This window comes from Idiotropiscis lumnitzeri, chromosome 8 (genome assembly GCF_059441095.1).
Source record: "Idiotropiscis lumnitzeri isolate Australia: NSW breed Sydney's pygmy pipehorse chromosome 8, RoL_Ilum_1.0, whole genome shotgun sequence".
NCBI lineage: Eukaryota > Metazoa > Chordata > Actinopteri > Syngnathiformes > Syngnathidae > Idiotropiscis > Idiotropiscis lumnitzeri.
This window is the reverse complement of record NC_142398.1, coordinates 19693957-19714488: the sequence shown is the minus strand read 5'-3', so window position 1 is coordinate 19714488 and position 20532 is coordinate 19693957. Positions and strand designations below refer to the sequence as shown.

Below are 20532 nucleotides of genomic sequence, written 5' to 3'. Positions count from 1 at the left end.
GCATACAGTAAAGCTAACTAACTAAGACATTCACATGAGATTAAACGTGTGGACATACTTTAATGGCAAACTTAATCGAGATGAAAATAAAACAGCAATAAGTTAAATATCATATAATCTGGAGCGGAAACATAATCAAGCAGACACGCACACACAAAAGTGTCTTCGGGAATGTGACCTTTCCCCAAAAGCCTCCCTTTCCTGCCCTGGCTCCCCTCCCCCTCTGGCTGTGTGAAGACTGAAGAGGTCATGGGTCAGGTTTTGGGGGGCTTGAGATTAGGTTTCACATGACTGAGCACCTTTGTTGGGGCAGGCCAGCAGAAAGGAAACGTCCAGGAGGGTAGCTGTGTCTGTCTGAGGAGAGCGAGAAATGGGGGAGGGGAGGAGGGGGGGGGCGAAAGACGAGACAGGGGGGCTGGATGGATGGATGGCTGAACTTGAAGTTTGGCAAGGCTGAAGTTGAAGTGCGAGGGAGGAGATGGATCATGGAAGAATCAAAAATAACCAGAAAGGCCTCACCTGCATTCCTCACTCTCGAGCTATAGACTCCGCCTCAAATTCTCTCTCTGCCTTTGCAGCTTCTGTGTCAGGCTGCAGTCAGCCGGTGTCCTCAGACACTACCAGCAACATTGTCATGGCTGAGACAATAAGTGCTGTAACTTTGATGTGGATTTCCTTGCTTGGAAGGCTCACGCAAATGTGTGCGTGTCGGTTATTTGAACACCTCAGAAAACAAGAGAAGGGGAAGATTTTTTTTTTTTTTTTTTTTGGGGAACGGCCTGCAACAGTTTCGACTAAATGAGTTACAGAGGTGGGACTGGTACTGCTGATGGCTTCCAGATAAGGTTGAAAACTTTGACCTCACACTGAAAGAGAAGGACGTGGGGCGGAGGTTTCAGGGTGAAGGAATGTCTTGAATATGTGCTGACCATAATTGACAGAACAATTTTCGTTTCATGAGCAATCAAAAGGCAGCCGTAGGGTATTATTCTTCATTTTGATATTGCGGCAAGCTTTTCCGGTGCGCGCGTGGTCATGCATGTGTGTCCGAGTCACCACAGTATCACAGAGGAGTCTTACATTTCAAAGATATACATTATTATAAAGAAATGATAAAGAAAACTTTTGAGAAGATTTTTGGCGTACTTAAACTCATTCACTACCAACTGAGTAAAAAAAAAAAAGACGTATTTAGCCGTCAATGGTATTGAATGAGTTAAAGGGGACAACTCTGGACATCAGTGCTTCGCAAATAGTGGGGCGGGCCCCCCTGGAGGGGTGCGGGTAACCCTGGGGAACATGCTTTTTTTCCGCAGTATGAAAATAAAGTGTAATTGCACCTCCACTCCAGTAGTTGGCAGTGGCGCTCTCATTGCGAGTATTCATTTTACGGTGTAGATTTGTTTTTCGACGAAAATGCTATTATTTATAGTTGTGGTGGAGTTTGGTGAGTGTTGTGAATTGTTTTCTTCTTGCTGGGGGTGTGTTCGTTGCTGTCCCCGTTGCATTAACTCATTCACTACCAGCCAAGTTTAAAAAAAAAAAAAAAAAAAAAAAAAGGATCTTTGACGTCTTTAGCCGTCAATGGCAGTAAATGAGTTAAAGATCCCAGCTTGATGAAGCCAATTTTTTTTTTCCGTTTCCCAATCCAAATAGTTCTTACATTGCTGTCAATGTAACTCATCCACAGCACACTAAATGTGTCTCATTGCCGAGCCCGTTGACAGACAGGTGAGCTTCACGGGTGAGGAAGGTGAACCAAATCCCAGGCAGTGGATTCCAGAGATCATCTGATTTGACCTTGACCTGTGGAGTCTGTTGCTTGGAGTGCTCCAACTGCCAAAGCCGTCACGGCTAAAAACAGCATATCCGCGTGTGTGTGTGTGTGTGTGTGTGTCATAATCTGTAACATGTGGACTTTCTATAAGGACGGATGTATTTTCTGTGCTGATGGTGATATTTACATGATGGCACGGCTGTTCTTCAGGTACACTGCTTTGGAGAAGAATTTATATGACCTGTAAAAGCGGGTTATATCTGACTCCTGTGTTCTTTACAGCGCACGCGGAGGAAGATACTTTACACTCGACATTCACTCGACACCTGTTTACCATCCTGCGAATAAAGAGGCAAAGTTCATTGGCTGCCCTCTTTCGACCACTGGTTCCATTGGTGACCTTTGTGTTATGGCCTTTAGAATGGTGCTTCGTCAAGATTCATCGAGTGGCTGATGTTACACTAATTTATAAACAGTTGTCTTATTTTGATGGGGCGGAATCATTTCACCGCGTTATTTATTGTGAAAAAAAACAGATTTCATGGAAGTTGGAAACAAGTACAGAGTTTGACATGTCATGTCCAGAAGCTACTTTTCATTTATACAATGCAGTCTCCTAAAGGTGGAAGTCAACCCCAAAGTTTTCTTCACCAGAATATCCTCTATGCAGGCCATGCTGATTAATATTTTGTTTGTATTTAAGCAGTAAAATCCACACGTTTTTATCCATCTCAGGGGGAGACCATTTTGTCACCGTTGACTGAAGATGACATCACAGTTGCCCAGGGTTCAGATAACGACCAATTATGGCTCAGCTTCAGAAGACATGAGAGATGTGATTGGTCGTTAGCTGAGCCCTGAGCAACTGTGATGTCATTTTTAGTGGACAGAAGTGACAAAATGGCTAAAAATGGGTGGATTTTGCTGCTTTAACTCATATTCTACAAAAACAATATCACCGTATTTTCCGGACTAAAAGGAGAACCGGTATATAAGTCGCAGCAGCCCTAAAAAAAAAAAAAAAAAAAAAAACGACATACAAGCCGCCGCAGTGTATAAGCCGCAGTATTCTATGTTGAAAAAAAATGAGTTGCTTCTTAAAATGGTGACTTTTAACACTGCAACAATTTTGCTCATTAAAACAGAACAGACCCAAGAGAAAAATAAAATCGAGATTTATTTAGCGTAATTTGTTGAACTATAGAGCGCCCCTAGTGGTGAAAGAAAAATCCACAGAAAAGCTGCACCGTTATATTCGCCACATGGTTCAAAATCGAGAAAAAAAGTAGCATCTTATAGTCCGGAAAATACGGTAATCAGAATGCCATGTTTGGCGCGTATAACATTTTATTGCAAATATTTTTGGGCGGTTGCCTTCCCCCTTAAATACCATCAACAAGTAGCTACTGAAAAACTTTGCCATGAGGAATAAAAGTAACTTATAGACGATAGTTGACATTAATTTTTACATTTCACTAACTTTTTTCCAATCTGAAACCCTCGTCTAGAAGGTTTACCTCTTTTTTTTTTTATCGACGTGATACGCGTGTGTGTTTCCTGCTACGTTGATGCACATTAAAGGTGTCTGCGCCTCTAGTTGGTCTCCCGGGGGCCAGCGGAGCACTTTGAGCCACTCCAGCTGTTGCAGGGGTGAGAGAGGCTAAGACCAGGCGGGGTTGAGAGGTGAGAGGGCTCTGGAAGTTTCTGAGAATCGCCGCGCCACTCTCAGTTCACTTGTGGTTCATTCCTGAGGCCCGGGGGTCACAGGGAGCAGGATGGGAAGGAGGGGGGGGTGTTCGAGTGGCTGCAGGGCCATGGTCACATGCTTGACCTGCTAGACTGACCTTGTTACTCTCTGCACAGGCTTGCTTCGTTGCTGTTTTCGGCATAAAAAAAACGACGTGACAAACACTAGACTGTGCCTCAGTACTCTCGGGTCTCTTTTAGGATTTATTCAGGCCATGTCTTATAAATACTGTTTTTGACCCATTTGCCTTTTTACTCCGCCGTTAACATTTCACACGCGCGTTTTCACGGCTTTTGTCTTTGCATGATGGAGTTTGTGTTTTTGCAAGGGGTGCACTTTTTCTCTCAGACCAGGCACCCTGGAACATTGTGGTCTTAATGGGGCCAACCAGTGGTCTTTGGCGGGGACGCATTCATTGTGGGCCTCTGTCCGACAAAGCACTTGTCAGTCATTGTAGTGAACTTGCGTTGTTTTCCACGCGGCGCTCCAGCAGCCCAGCTGTCGTCAAAAGACCCACAAGGCTACTGTGCGCTCGCCTGAAAGAAACAAACAAACAAAGCTGCAAAACAAGAAAATGAAAGACAAAAAAAAAAGGGTCACAAATAATGAGTGTACAAAAAGCATCCTGTCCAATTGCACCTTGGGAGTCTGCCTTTGGGAAGAGTGTGGGCTAAGAAGGTTCTGAGCGGACCGCGGGCACAAAAGGGGGGGGGGCTCGGCCCCTCTTGTGTTACTGTTCGACAGACCCCATTTGGACCAACTTGTCTCCATTCAGCTGGCGCTCTTATGCCCAGGTGTGTCCTTGTGTGTGTGTGTGAGTATCCACAACACTGACATCTCTTTGGACCCAAGTGCTCTATTGAAAATAAGACGGAGAGCGCAGCGAATGAAAAGAGATAAAGTGCAAAACAAGGATGGAGGGAAGAATAAAGGAAGAGTGGCTTCCTTGCTTTTCAGGACAAGGACAATGTTGAGGCCTTACTCCCACGCTCTGCACTACTCTCTTTGCACCCGTGGCCTTCTTAGTGACCACGACCATCAATCTGTTGCAGTTCATTGAAATGCTTTCACAAGTGTCATCGTATGCACAGCTTTCAAGGAAACAGGTGTATGCCATCAATTTCATTTGGATTTTTCTTCTAAATCATCATCATCAATTCGGGGAATGCATTTTCACGATGAGTCCGATACGGAGTCGGAGAATAAATTACGTCATCATTTTTTTTTTTAGAATAAATAACCATTGAGTCATTCCGACTATATTTTCGGAATATTACGATGGCTTTATAGATCTCTTGGGTTGTAGCTCGCCGGCCAGACAGGCGAGTGAATGGCTCTATGCCAAGGCCGATTGAGAGGTGCTGCTGTGGTGCGGAGCCAGAGGGGAGATGGTCATCCATTATTCATCACTAAGCCAAATAATCCCCCACAGAATTGGTCTGGTCTTGTCTGGCCTAACGGTTGGGGAATGGATGGGATGGTCCGGGGGGCAAATGGGCAGGGGGCGGGGATGTTTCTGAGGCTGGGGGGGATGGCAGGTTTGAGGGTTTTTCTGGGGAAGTTTAGTCGGCGACTGAAAGGGGGTAGCGGGCTCTCCGTAGGAGGGGACGGGGCGGAGGGGGAGAGGAGGCTCTTTGAGGATTAGATGCAAATATGTCTTTGATAGCTTTCACAGTCTGGGAGTCCTATTCTGTTTATGGATATTCATATTAAGTCTAATCTTTGGAAACAATCCTCGGCATGGCGCAGTGAGAGGCTGTTGGGATCAGGGTGGAGCGCCGAAGCAGCAGGGGGTTCTGCTGAATATGGAATGGACCTGAATGGGGTCTCTCTGAGGCAGATCTGGGGCAAGACTGGCATGAGCCGCAATGTTGGGCGCCGGTGTCGAAAAGGCCCTGTGGGGCCAAAGGGCCGAGCGAGCGGGGACTCTCGCTCCCTCCGTTGACAGCGCTAACGTGTAGCTATGTAAACATAAACATACTTACACAGGAAGACACTCACTCACACACACGCCGACACAAAGAGGCAGAGCCCTGTCATGTATACAGAACGGGCCCTTTTTTTTTTTTTTTTTCTCTCTCTTTTATCTGTGTTTATGTCCTTGACATGGGCTCACATTTGAGTGTTGTGTCGCTGCTGCAAGTGTGTACCTTCCTTGCCTCCGGGCAGTTGCTTTCAACACAGGTTTTAGGGAAGATTAAGAAATAATAGAGAACTAAAAGACTACGTGGCACACACTTAAATGAATGTGACATATAAACAACATATATCTTTTCCTCTGTTTTATGCACTACAAAAGCCCCATTTTTGCAATCTCAATGTGAGGTCTCGTGAATTGACATTAGTAGCCCCTTGAGGACCTGACTTGCTAATTATTTGTCATCAGCGATGGGACATTGTAATTCTCTAGGAATATTGTCGAAGTGCTCATTCCAATCACTTGATTTTTTAATTTTTCTGTTTCCAACCTTCCATCCCTTCTCTGTATTGCATCTCCTCATTCGGTGTGCTGGAGGGGAAATCGATAGCAGGGAACAACCGACAAAGACAAACAATCCTGGGCATTCCGTTAACACCGATGGAAAGTTCGTCAGTCCCTCACAGCGGGTTGCACGATTTCCTGACCAATGATGGCAAACTTCCGAAAAAAATGCAGTCAGTGTAATCGTCTCCGACATTGTCAAGTCTCAATCCGTCACTGATACGCAGCTCACCTGTCTCGTTGTGTTTTGTACCTGTAACAAAATACTTGCAAAACTCCTCACGATCATCTCCGATTGTCGAATAACACTTTAGAAATGAATAAATCAGAATTATGATCTGAGAAACGGCGCCGCATATGATCATTTCGATTCATTCATAGTCATGGGACAGGCCCAGGCATGAGGAGTCCCCCCCCCCCCCCCCCTTGCAGCAGGGCAGCAGGTCAGGGCGCAGGGCGTGAGGTGAAGGGGAAAAAAAAGGAAGGAGGGGACTTTCTTTTTTTTTTTCTTTTTCTTCTCCCTCCACTCCAGCTGGGCCCTTGGTCTCTCTCCTCCTCACAACCATCCTTCCCTCACCTCCCCCATTTACCTCCCAATCCTGCTCGGTTGCGCTCTGTCTCCAGGTCAGGAGGTTCATAGAGGATGTGGAGCGTTTCCCGCTCGATCTCGACCCGCCGTGTGCGTGTGTATGTGTGTGTGTGTGTGTGTGTAGTCAGCCCTGTGATCATGTGTGTGTTTTGGGGTGCACACACACACACACATGGGTCAGTGTCCCAGGGGCATGGGGGGGGCAAAGAAAGAGGGCAAGAAAGCAGATCATTCCCCTGCACTATGAAACAGACAAGTTTGTTGAGATAAACTTCTTTTTAAAAAGATTACACTTACTTAAACAAACAAGAAAAAAAAGAATAAAACATGCAATTCAAACTTTGCTCATGTGCTGTTGCAAAACTTAGCGAACTCTTTGAAGTTAATTTGACATGTCTGACAGTAACTGTGTCAAATGCACAGCTAGCTTGCAGGCCAGTGTCGCTATTTACATCACGAGGAGACAAAACATTGGTCACAATGGAGCATGTTTTCCATTTGAATGTGCTGCCCTCTTCTTTCACTAAAGTCCCGGCATGGTGGGGGGGACACCAATGGGCGGGGGCTCTTAATACAAATCTTTCATGTGGATTCCATTCTCTATTAACTAAATATAGTTTACCGAGAGTGTATTTTGTCTTTGACTGTTTCTGAATTAGGCTGGTCCATATTTACGCAAAAAAGTGTCCATGTGTGTTTTTGTGTGCGAAAAGACTGGAGGGGTTTGGAGATATTGGGACCCCCTTTCCCAGACATGCAGTGACCTTTCCAACCAGACAGGGATAAAGGGACAAGGAGGAGGGTGCGGAGGGCACAAGGCCACTGGTGTGTGTACGTGTGTGGATGGGCATGAGTGCTTATTTTCCATATGTGTGTGTGAGCGAGTCCATGGCAACGTCCAGAGTGTGCCTGGTAGCTCATTTTGTGGGTCCCCCCGAACCAGTCAGTTTCACCAGACACACAACTCACTCTTGCACTCGTCTACTCTTTTGTTGCACCAAGTCATCATGTGCTGTCGATGCAAAATGCGCTGCTTCGCCAATAGTTTGACCCTTGCAAATCATTTTGTCTATGCAAGGGCTGAGATGGGGCACGATGAGGTTAGGGTGTGGACGTGATGGGGTTTATGGTCATTACTTGCGCAAAAGTACGAGATATGTGATGTGATATTCCTCCTGATAATGTAATAGTTTTCATGAGAGAAAACACCTCAATCAAAATTGACAGATTTTGCAAAGCCTGCAGAATATTGTGTTCTAAAGATATAAAAACATGGAACTATGATGCTAAAAAAAAAAAAAAAGGTTAAGACGTATAAATACGTCTTTGGGAGGCAGGGTCTACAATTTTTAAAACGTATATATACGTCTTATATTGTTTAAAATGTTTTTGCCGTGCTTTTATAACTAACATTTTTTTTTTTTTCATTGCACACTGATGATTTTTTTTTATGTATTGTTCTCTGCAAAACCACTATTAATAAATTGGTTATTCTATTTTTTGCAGCAGTGCGAGAATGACCATATAATACCAATATCTGGCAGCCAAGTGAAAGAGGAACAAATATTTTTTAAAGAAATTACTAAAAATGGAGTATCCTATTTTTGTTTGTTGGTCCATCTTAAATCTTCAAATCACAGTATCATAAAAACATGGACTGAAAATTGGTAATATTTCTAATTGGTCATTATTTTTTGGGGGGTGACAAATGGATACGTATTTGTTTTGTATTTTTTAAAACAGAGCAAAAAGAAGAGCACATTTAGACTCACCCAGATGCTCTGAAAGATACATCAAACATTGATTGTGTTTCTCTCTCTCTCCTCATATTCAGACAGGAGAGTCCCTGAAGTCTACATGCTTCACAGGGTCTTGACTGGAACAATGATGATCAATACCTGTCACTTCTGTCATGTCTGACCAGAACGGTGCTCCCCTGCCTCCCAGCACAGAGTGAAGGCCAAACGACAAACGCACACACAAACCACACTACCCCCCCCCCCAAACGTCTCTCATATTGCTTGCATGCAGACTTCCGCAAAATTGCGTGCATACGTAGGATGTGCACGCAAGACATATGCATCAATATACTGCATGGGGGTGCGCACACACACACACACACACACACACACAATGAATTTTGTTTTGTCAGACTGCCAGGGCCTCCACCATCACACACACAGGCGAGCGTCAGCGAGGTCAGACAGGGCATTCAGACCCAGACACCAGTCTCTTCTCTGGGGTCAGACCACAAGGCCAAGGTCTGCTCCCTAACCCCTATGGCCCTTTGCAAACATACACCCCACACGCACACACACCCCCCCACACACGCACCCAAACACATGCTGACCAGTTGGGCCTTGTGAATTGTACTTTGGTGGGCGATTGAAGGCGGAATGATAAGATAAATAGGTTTGATTAAAGGCACATGATTGTAGGTAATGATAGATGTTGCAATTGAATATGTAAAGCAGCCGTAACCAGCTGGGGCATCGGGATAACTACAGACTGTAGTCATCACTGTGGTTGAACTTCCTCTGAATCCAAGGGGTCTTCAATCCTGTTCCTCGAGGGCCGCTGTCTTGCCTGTTTTTCCATGTCTCCCTGCGGCAACACATCTGATTTAAATGATCAGATAATCTGCAAATTCTGCAGAAGCCAGATAACGATCCTGATCATTTGAATCAGGTGCGTTGCAACAGGGAGAGATGGAAAATAGGCAGTATAGCGGCCCTCGAGGAACAGGATTGAAGACCCCTGGGGTAGACAGTCAGTCAGCTACACTTGGTGAGCACTGCTGGAATATCCTATGCTTCTATTCCAGGAGATCCTTGAGATAAAAAATAAAAAAATTAAAAATGATATACCGGGATATTCTGACGCCCACATGGGCCGGTCTGAAATAATGATGGCACGCTGACTGACAGTTTGACGAGTCCATCACTATCTATTGGAATTTTGGCAATAAAATAAAGGATTAATGAAATAAATAAAGGATTTCAAAATAAAAAAATCATCTATGTTCCACAGTAAAAGCCAGCTTTGCTAATCAAAATTAGTAACTATGTTACAGTAAATTAAAAACCTTCAAACAACACATTTGGACGTTATGTAGTGGCATGGTTGAGGAAACGATTGAAGGGAGGCAAGGCAAGAGGGCAAAATGAATTTAAATAAAAACTGTGTATTTATTCTCCCCCAAAAAACAAAGAAAAAAACAAAAAACAAAGGTAATTTGAATCTCAAAGCCACTGAATTAACTAAATCCCTGAATAAAGTTCAGGGGAACCCAAACAAAGCCTTGACTTGGCCCAAAGCAACTGGACCAAACAGGACAGGAGCAAAGCAGCCAACTAAATACAAACAAATTGACGAGACAATGAGGAACACCTGGAAACGCCACACATTGAGGAGGGAGCTGATTGGTTAACACAAGGGACCGGGATGACGAGCACAGGTGAACGTTAAAACCTAACGGGACAGACATTTGACTTCACCAAAACATTGGGCGTGCCTACACTGAGCAAAACTTCGAAGCACACCAAACAAAGTCATTATCGTGGTGGCCACCGGTACTCATAATTAAGGCAGCGCTAAGACTACAAGAATTTTTTTCCTTTCATGACGGTCCCTATGTTACAAGGTCGTTCTCCATTTGACTTTTTATTCAGTTTCAAGGAATTATCCAGCTGTGTCAACGTATTTTTCCACTAATAAGCTCAGTTTATATGTTTTGGGATCAGGAAACTGTTTTCTTTTTATAACACATTCATTTTGGAGAAATTAGGAAACAAGTGACGACTTGAAAAACGCCTACTTTACTTACTAAACGCCTCCGCTCTCTCCATGTCTCAGCAGGAGTCACGAAAGGGACCCGTAACAAAGTGGAAATCATCGTACTTTCATTGCTTATAATGTCCACAAACGGTGATCAATTGACATCCCTACCTATGGCCACTTGAACATAAAAAAAAAAAGATGAACGTTGTTTTTTGGGCTGTTGGTTTAAGTTACTTCCCTAAAAATATGTTTTGAGACTTTAATTGTCTCACAAGCAAAGAAGTTGAAAAGCCTGCTACCTTTTCGCCACTTGCGTATTCATTTACTCCATTGTCAACTCTCTCTTCCTTCTTCTTCTGTCCTCACTGTCTTCTTACTCAAGGGACCCTTGCTCTGCCAAACCTGCGCGATAAGGAAGTGGAGGGGCCAAGTTTACCTCCGCAGATAAGCTGTAATTGCAGGGTAATAAAGCGACTGACAAAAAAAAGAAATTGGAGAGACGAAGGAAGAGAGCGGGGACACAAAGGGGCAAATTGAGCAGCTCGTGAAATGATTCATTGAACTGGTGACATGGTGGTTCACTAACGGTTATCAGTGAGGGCAACCTTTTGCTCAGGACGGTCATCACCGCGCTGCCAGAGAACCGGCGGCTGCACTCAAACAATAACCATCAGCCTTGACCTGTCTGATAATCACAAACTGCAAACTGAACTGAACAATCACTCCTCTGTTCTGTGACCAGCGCCATTAGTGCGACAAGTGTTCATTTTTCCATTTTAATCCGTTCCGTGACCAAAATGTTCACGAACCGAGGCGATGTTTCCAATTGAAATGAATTAAAGCACAATTAATCCGTTCTTAAAAATAATACAGGAGCCTGAAATATAATAATAAGTGAAAATTATTAAGAAATGATTTGGTATGTTTGCTAGCAAATCAGAATGCCATGTTGTAGACTTTTCAGGAAATGCGTTTCACTGCGCGATGTGGCGGCCATTTTGGGCTAACGGTATCCATATATATATATATATATACTCTGACTTAAAAACAGGGATATTTATCAACACCATATATTTATTCATCCTTAGGTTTGTGATGCAAACATGCAACTCAGCGTGTGTGGTCTGAAAGACAGCTTTACCGTTGGTGAGCTAGTGTGACCACCAGCCTTTACTTCCTTCCTCTGTGCTGGCCTGAGGAAGAGAGTGAGTTCTGTTCCTCTGAGGCCCACGCATGAATGTGTGTGTGTGTGTGCAGGACAATGTTGGTACATGCGTACACATGTGTGCACTTGGTCACAGTCCAGCGCTCACACGAGGTCAGTTGAGATTGGGTCTGGTTCGTAATTCCTCGAAGAGTGGACAGCTGCAAAATCTCATACAAATGCGGTGAAAGTCCTCCATGCACACACATTTTGGTTAAAGTGCGTTGAGGGGACCGCACGGGCTCTTCAGCACTTTCGTGTTTACAACGGTGCATTTTTGTTCCACTCAACTCGTATTATTCACTGAGCTTGTATTAGATGTAAAAATGTTGCCCCAATGGTGGTGTTTCGCATCTTTAAGTCTCAGCACTGAATGACTCCCCGGAAACAAGACCCCGAGTTGTACCGATTCCATCAACAAGTGTTGCCTCACCAGTGGTGGTTCGCATCTCGGACTTACTCTGCATCATTGTCTTTGAAAAAAAAAAAAATGTCAAAGATCTTACGAAATCTGACCAAAAAGCAAATACATTGTAAAAACTGAAATAAAATGACCCAGCATCTGGATGTATTTCAAGTTGATCCAAGCTCTGACCTTGAAACTCGGCTCCTTGTTTGAGTGCCATCAAGCCGTTGCTGTCCTTGGCAAGCTGCATGGTCTCCTTGAGGAGCCGATAGAATTCCCGTTGGAATCTATGTTATGCCCAAGGAAATTAGCCAGCTGGTCCAGCTCAGTGTCAGCAAAGTAGCTCTGCTCTTTTGGAGATCGCTGGATTTGGGTGACGTGGGAGCGTGAGGGCTGTAATTTTGTGCCCAGCGCAAGTGGAGTGCAAAATCTGCGCAGTCTAACTGTGCACATGGGTGGAGTGGTCTTTCTTTTGGCATTTCGGTCAGAGTTAGAAATGGACGTTTGCGCCGTTGTGGGACTGAACAGCTGACTTCATTCCCGGCCAATCAAAGTGTTTCCCTTCATTGTGTTTAAATTAAATGAATCGAAGCCCGCACCTCTGTAATGTGACGAACATTATTTGACATTTTTTTAATGCATTTATTTAAAAACATGACATTATTTCAAATTAACGTAAACTATTATGACACGTTTGGTCCGTAAAATGTCGGAAAATGGGAAAAATTGTAAAAAAGTAAAATAAAATGATTTATTTCGATTCAACACAAAGATAATCAATCCGCTTTCATTGACAACTACCAAAAATGACTGTTCACGTAACAAATAATCCGTCTGGCCGCCTTTTAGTCTCATCTCATGTACAAACAAATATGTTCGCCACCATAATAGCAGCTTCTCGCTGAAATCACACAAAGCGATAAGATACCTGTGAACGATGCAAACCGGACAGAAGCCCGCTCTCCATTTCTCCACGTGCGCATACACACGTGCACGCGCACGCAGCACGCCGCACCATAAACAGGTTGTCTGCATAGCATCACAGACGTGGCTTTTCTGTGATGCACTGGAGGAGCCTCAGTCTCCGTCTCTCTCTTGTAAATACTCTGCTCATTGTTTATACAGTGTGGCGTGGCTTAAGGTTCCAGGGACCATCACTCTGGGTCTGGGTCAGGTCGCTCGGAACACATACACACAAACTTGGAGAAATACACACACACGCACGCATGCACGTACAAGTATATTCATCCTAATGCAAACCAGACGCCCCCCCCCCCACCCCCTCTGCCTCTAAGAAAGGAGGGAGGGCAGGGAGCCCAGTAGAGAGACCGCACAGCATTGGATCCGGGCCAAATGGACCAGCGGAGCTTGTTTGGAAAGCTTTCAGTCAGAAAGCCACTTTTTGGCAGGGGCCCTGTGAGTGCTGCTGAGCCCTCTGAAGCTGGCTGGAGCTGCTAAAATAAATAATGGTTCGGGCCAAGGGGGTAAGAGCGGCGTTTCGGGTGGGGTGGAGGGAGGGGGGGGGTCCGTGGAAGTGTGTGTGTGGGGGGGGGTGGCGAGTGGGGCTCTTGATTGGGGGGGTGGGTTAGAGACCGCTCCTGTAATTATATCTGTCAGTCGACACCACTTGGTCCACCACAGATCCCGTTTCCCCTTGTCTTTTGCTGTCACTAGGTAAAGAGAAGAAATAAAGCGGTTGGGGTGGGGGGTGAGCAAGAACATATACGTTGGAATATCTCGGCGCGTATTTATTCACAGTGTGTGAACAATTTGGTGACTCTCCTGAAGGGAGCAGGCGTGTGTGAGTTTGCGTGAGGCGGCGAGCTTTCAGGGAAATACAAACCTGGGAGGGCGAGATAAGAAGGTGTTTCGCACAAGACTATGCTGATCTTTCTGCAGGGGGGGGGGGCAAAGTAGTGTCCCATCTGCAGCCAAGAACAGATTGTTGCACTTTCACTAAATATGTGAAACTTCACCAAAGGCAACTCGGTTATTTCCCTTGTGAGATTAACGAGTAAATCATCCTTTTTCTGCTGCAAGCCTCTGAGTAGGTGTGGTGTGTAATTTGATCGAAATGATTTTCCGCTCTTTGTCCAATAAATTTTTAGATATTGTACCGAAAGATAATTTTGGGGTCAATTTCAAGTTATAGATATGTATATTTACAGATTGTGTTAAAAAATGTGTTAGTTTGTTGATCAACAATGTTTATTGGTTGATTTGTGAGCAGAATTATTTCCAACTATATTACTACTTTCCTCTCGACATTGCGCAGGTGCGATACGTGGGCAAAGGTCTCGCCTATAGCCGTCCATCTATACATTATCCAAGCCGTTTATCCTCACGAGGGTCGCGGGTGTGCTGGAGCCTATCCAGCAGTGGGCGGGGCACATCCTGAATTGGTTGCCGGGCCAATTGATAGGGCACATGTTGGGCAAGATCATTTTCAGCGGCAACAAAGTCTAATAAATAGCTTGTTTTTGAATATTTTCTAATTGTACGACTTTCTTGGAAAATAAAGTGAGCATCAATCAGTGTATCACATTCTCGTGAGAGTGAAAATACCCCCCAAAAAAAATAAATATGGCGGCCTCTGTTAACCAGTAAAATTTTTATAATTTTTTTTTTTACAATAAACAATTTTGGACATTTAAGTATAAAGTTTTTAATTTCATATTTCAAAACTAAAATAAAGTTTTGACATATTGGGTTTAGTTTGGGGGTGGGAAAACTACGGCCTGGGGGGCCACATGTGGCCCGTTAAACGTTTTAATCCAGGCCGCCAAATTAAAAAAAAATTAATGACTAAACCTTGTTAATGTTTTATTTTCTAAACACTGTGGTTTTTCAAAGACATGTATATTGTTGTAATGTTTTTGTTCACTTTCATTTAAAATGAAATGTATTTTTTTTTTCTCCGATGAGGTGAGGTGACCAAAACACTCCATCCATCTGCTCCTGGTCCGGCCCCTCTGTCAAATTTTAGAACCCATTGTGGCCCGCCAATCAAAAAGTTTGCCCACCCCGGGTTTAGTTTCTCCTGAAATCGGATATTATTATTATTTTCCGATGGCAATGACAGATTGCACTGATCTCCTTATTACAGATCAGTGTACCATCAAAATGATTCAGGAACTTTTTTATTTTCTCTGTGAAGTTTATGTTTGCTCATTGTTGTTTTTTTGGGTAGGCGTATGAACAACTAGAACAATGTTTTTAGTACTTTTTAAGTCCGGCTTTCACACGAACTTCCCGATGGTGAACACATGTAGTGTTGGGCAGCTTTCAGTTTTTCTCTCCTTCTCACACTTTTCTTCTCCTACTTTGTAGTCATTGGCCTTGCCCTCTGATCTCCGCCAGGATCAGGTCCAAGGAGCTCACCCTAGAGACACAATTATCACACTAGGCTAAATGTGCCGCCCACCAGCTAGAGTTCCCATCAAAGGCCGACCAGACTCTCTCCTCACTCGTTTGCCTCTTGATGCTTCAGTCTTTCTGTTCCTATCACCACCGTGTCCTATTTTTATACTTCGAGTTTCTGCACATGCGTAGAGAAGTAGTACCCCTCCGTGCCATCGGCAGCGAGTCAATGCGTAGCCTTTGTGATTAATTCATTTTCGTGCGTTCAGCCAGCAAATATGTCCAAAAAGGAGATGCCAAAATTAGCAAAATTAAATTATTTGTCACTTCAATTTTCATAGTCTTTCCGCTTTCATCACTTCCGGCACGTTCGATTTCCAGCACCGATTTCGCTCGCGAACAGCCAATCACAGTCTTCATTTAACCCGACAGCGCTCGGACAAACACGCCCTCCAGACGCCCCAACTACGGCTCAGACTTTCCGCTACGTGAAACAGACGACATGTACCACCTTTCCGACGGCCGACGTCGGATTGGTGTCTTGAGGCGTCTAAAGACACAGAATGACTGCATCATCCTCTTCCCTGACAAAAACACCCATTAGGTGCCGGTGTCCCCCCCCCGTGGCAACGGGGATCGAATCGAAAGGAGATGTTCACAACAGTGTTGTCAGTTGAAACCGCTCCAGTCACGCCGGGCAGCAGCAACTCAGCGGCGGTGGTCCGAAGCTGCTCCAAGTGCGTAAGAGGTGTTGATTTAGCTGTAGGAAGGAGGATTAAATGGCTCATTGGTGGGGCTAGGAGCAGAGAAGGTGTGAAGCCGTCAGCCTCCGCACGCCCCCCAACCCCGACAGCCACGAGAGAAGGCCATTGGGGCTGAACAAACAAATCACATGGCCATCAAACACTACTTACGACTGCAGCACCGGGACTTCATTTAGACAACATTTTACTGGTCTCTGCAGTGCGCCCAATACAACCAACCAAAGATTGCTTGCGCACACACGGAGCGCCCCCCCCCCCCCCCCCTCCCCAATTGGCAAGACACTGGTTTTACAAGTCCCCATAGTGTGAGGTCTCGTATTCCCTGGGTGGCTCTTGAACAACATCAGTACAAGCAAAAGGGAGAGGTGGGGTGGGGAGGAACAATTCAACGATTGAACGACTGGTGCTCAGCGTTGTAGAGTTGTCAATAAAGCTCATAAAAAACGGTTGTGAAAGTTGTAACTGTTTTGTAAAGGGAAGTTCATGTCAACGCCTTTTAAAGTTATGAGCCTTTTAAAGAGAAGTGTGCTTTTTAATGTGACGAGGATGCACCTTGCAGGATGTGGAGATTGATGGGGAAAACTCAAAATGCTTGTTCTTTTTGGAAGATGAAGTGTGTGTGTGTGTGTGTGTATGCACAAACGAAGACAACCTGCCAATAAGAAGAGCTTAGGCTGGCATTTTCTCTTTAAAAATGAAAGTTTCACTTTCATGTTCTCTCCATTGGCCCCTTGGCGAGCCACTAAATGTCACTCCCTCCTCTTAAAAAACAAACAGTCGCGTCTCATATTAGCGACTATTTGAAATGGCTCAAAGCCCTACGACCAAGTCTCCACAGTGCCTATAAAAGTCTCACATGCACCAATAGAGAAAATCAGATGGAAAATATGAGAGAGCGGTTGATCACAGCCACGGGATACTGAAATCATTCTTAAGGGGAGGAGCATAGGGTGAATTATTTAAGGTTATTTTGCGATATCACTTTTATTCATTAATACTGTGAGCGAAAGCGATGATTCGCAACCGGTGTGCCACGCCACATTAGTGTGTCGTAGGGCTGTGCAATTAATCGAAATTAAATTCCGATTATGATTATTACACTCAACAATTGCAAAATTGGCATAAAAAAAAAATATATATATATATAAATATATATTTTTTTCCATATATATTTTATTATAAAACTTTTTTTTTTCATAATTGAGCAGCCCTAGTGTGTCGTGAGTGAGAGATCATCACTTGTTTGAGGTAAAATGATCAAATGTCCATTATTTTGACCAAAAAATGTAATATTCTGGATTTTTTTTGGTTGTTGTTTGGTAATTCATCAAGACCGGCATATCGAGCGACATCAATCTGCATGGAGGCGGGTTCGACCAAGCATTGGTAAATTCACAGATGTGAACAAGTCAGATCAGTTTCGACCATTGCAGGCGAGAACAAAGCAGATTTTAATTACTGCCAATTAAAAAAAAACAAAAAAAACATTAAAAGTCGCTTACGGGAATTAGTAGAGCTCGAAGTGTTGTGTTATGTGTTAGAACCCCACCAGCTCGAAACTCAACAAAGACTTCAGTTTGATAGTTTAATAGAGCATAAGATGACCTCTGAAGGAAACATGACATGAAGCCATTTTTTTTTTTTTTTTTTTTTGCATATGGCGTGTCTGCCATAACATTATCACAAAGAGCTTTGATGAGCTCTGCTGCCCTTGCTTTGTGAACACGTGTCATTAACCTCTCCGGCCCATCAGCCTCAACTCATTACATTGACATTAAAAAAGCCTTAATGTCTCTTTTAAAAATATTTTATTTTAGTTTACTACATATACAGAACAATTTTGTACTGTGAATGCACATAAAAGTACAGAAACAGATTCTTAAAACAGTACCTTTTAACATGGCAACAACTAATTAAAGCAGAACAGCCTCGAGGAGAGAAAAAAAAAAAAATCGAGATTTATTTAGTGGATTTTCTGAAATATAGAGTAGAAAAAATCCACAGAAAAGCTGCACCGTTGTATTCGCCGCGTGGTTCAAAATCTAGAAAAAAAGTTAACGGTTTATAATCCGGAAAATACGGTATATATAATTATCATGTATTTTTAAGTAATTTTTGGCTCACTCAGATGTAATATTTACCGTCTTCGCTCTAGAATGACAACAGCCACATTTACGGCACCGTATAAATCGAGTCATGGCAAACCTATATTGGCTGAAGCCCAAATTCAGCAGTCAACAGGAGAGGCATGGCCTAGCGTGAGTACGCCCTTACACAAAAACGATTAAGCACTTTTTAATATCCCACATATCAGAGGCAGGTGACAAGCAGATCCACCCGAATCGTCCAAAAATGATTATCAGGGCTCAAGGTGTTTGTCAAATCTCTGTCTCTATCGGGACACAGTCTGACATCTGTAACGCATTTTTCTGTTCTTTTTGCATGATTAAGCAAACTTGGCATGCAGGTGCTGCCCAGTGGACTGCAGCGGTACAACAATATTCCCAGAACAAATTAAAGGAGCTGTCGTATGGATCGGTCTCGCCCTGTCTTTCTTGCTCGCTTGCGCACACACACACACACACACACACAAATCAAGCCTAAACACAACAACACATCACATTCTGCATCTTCAGTTCCATGTTGCACTCTACCGCTGCCTCTTTTATTGAACTGTCTCCTCCATGATGCTAAAATTGAGGCAGTGTAGCAAATTCTCTAACCCAAATGGCTCAAATCCTGCTCGAACACTAATGAAGGGGCCTCAAGTGACATCATTAATGCGCTAACTAGTTTTGGTCCTCTGCAGTCTCATCACTTATTCAGTCGGACCGAGGGAGACGCACAGACAGACATTGTCAGACAGAGGTGAAACACACTTCACACTCTCAATTACGCAGTGGAGCTCATCACTTGGCAATCTGTCCCGATCGTTTTAATTGGCTTGTAATATTGCCTCTGATCTCGTCGCCCAATTAACAAGCCAGTCTGGCAGTCGGGCTTGGAGGCCCGATGAGCATGTGATGCCTCGCTGTCTCGGCCATATGGTACAGCACTCGCTTAGAAGGCCATACTGTCCCCCCCCCCCCCTGAAATAGCGCCATGTTCCTGCATGTGTGTGTATGGTGGGGGGGAATCGCAACTTTCATTTTACATGATTGGTTGTTGCAGTTAACGGATAATATACTTTATTTCTTCATCAGCTTGTCATCATCACAGGTTACACTTAACGAACAGTCGGACAATGTCAGAAAACCAACTGACTGAAAGTTTATCTCGGAAGATAAAATAGTGCGTCAATGTAATTAATTTTATTTTGTTTATATTTATATTATATATTTATATTTTATTCATATTTTTATTCATATATATAAATAAATAGATTTAATAAAATATAATATAATATACATATTTGAATAAAATATCCTAAATACTGGAGGAATTTAATTGGCCAAAATGACTTTGAAATCCAAACAAGGATTCAATGTGTTGTTTTGTCACAATAACTATAAAAAGCCCGGTATGCATCCATCAAGGGTTGTTGCTTTGTGGAAACAACACGACAGAATCTTAACGACCGTCTGATCCATTCCCATGCCATCGTTTTTACAGGTCTGCGCTCAGAGACATATTACATACTGCGGGTGAGCCAAAAGCTTCCGAGAATTAAAACTCCTCCCAATTCTCACTTTAGTTCAGGTCCGTTTAAAATTCATCGCCATCCTGTAGTCAAAGCTGACTCTCCACAAGAGAGAAGAGAGCAGCAGGAGCACATAATCTCTTTCCATTCCGTACCCCCCCCCCCCCCCCCCACAGGACGAGGTGCTATAACGTGGAGAAGATCCGGCAAGTCAAATCACTGCAAATCTTTCGATTTCACAGTTTAAAGGTGTTGAACTTGTTACTGCTCTGCCTTTTGACCGGAGTAAAAACTAGACTAGTGCTTTGCTGACATCGCTGGATGCTAAATGCTTGGCATCACCCGATGGCACGGGATGCAAGCTCGTCCAGCAATGGTCCGAAGGACAAAAGCTACAAGAAGTTCACGAGAGCCTGTTTTGCTGGTACAAGGACTGTTTGATGAGGATTGTAACTCCCCCCCCCCCTCGATAACGCCATAAATACAATCTGAAATTTGTTGTTTGATCATTTCCTGAAGTCGCCCTGCTGAGCCTTCCAGTCACAACATCAGTCGTATCAACTGACTGGGAATATTTGCTCCAAGGTGCATGTATTTATTCTTGACATTTGAGTATTTTTTTATTTCTTTTTTATTTAATCCAAGAACATATGCACATGAACTCTGCATATTTCAGTGAAATCGTGTTAATGCATGCCCTTTTCTATAACCTTGATTACTTGGTTGCGGACATTGATTTCTGCCTGAGGCCATACGACTGAAAGTGGAGCAGCATAGCTCAGT

General features: G+C 43.7%; 1 protein-coding gene across 1 annotated transcript in view; it reads right to left on the bottom strand.

The window, feature by feature from the left end:
* Positions 1 to 3777: 3777 nt before the first annotated feature.
* The window catches only part of LOC148332626 (uncharacterized), a 49633-nt gene continuing 32878 nt past the window's right edge, over positions 3778 to 20532 (bottom strand). The window contains exon 4 of the mRNA XM_088303533.1: positions 3778 to 4060. Coding sequence (XP_088159659.1) covers positions 3973 to 4060 — 88 coding nt within the window. The 3' untranslated portion in view covers positions 3778 to 3972. The remainder of the gene's footprint in view (positions 4061 to 20532) is intronic.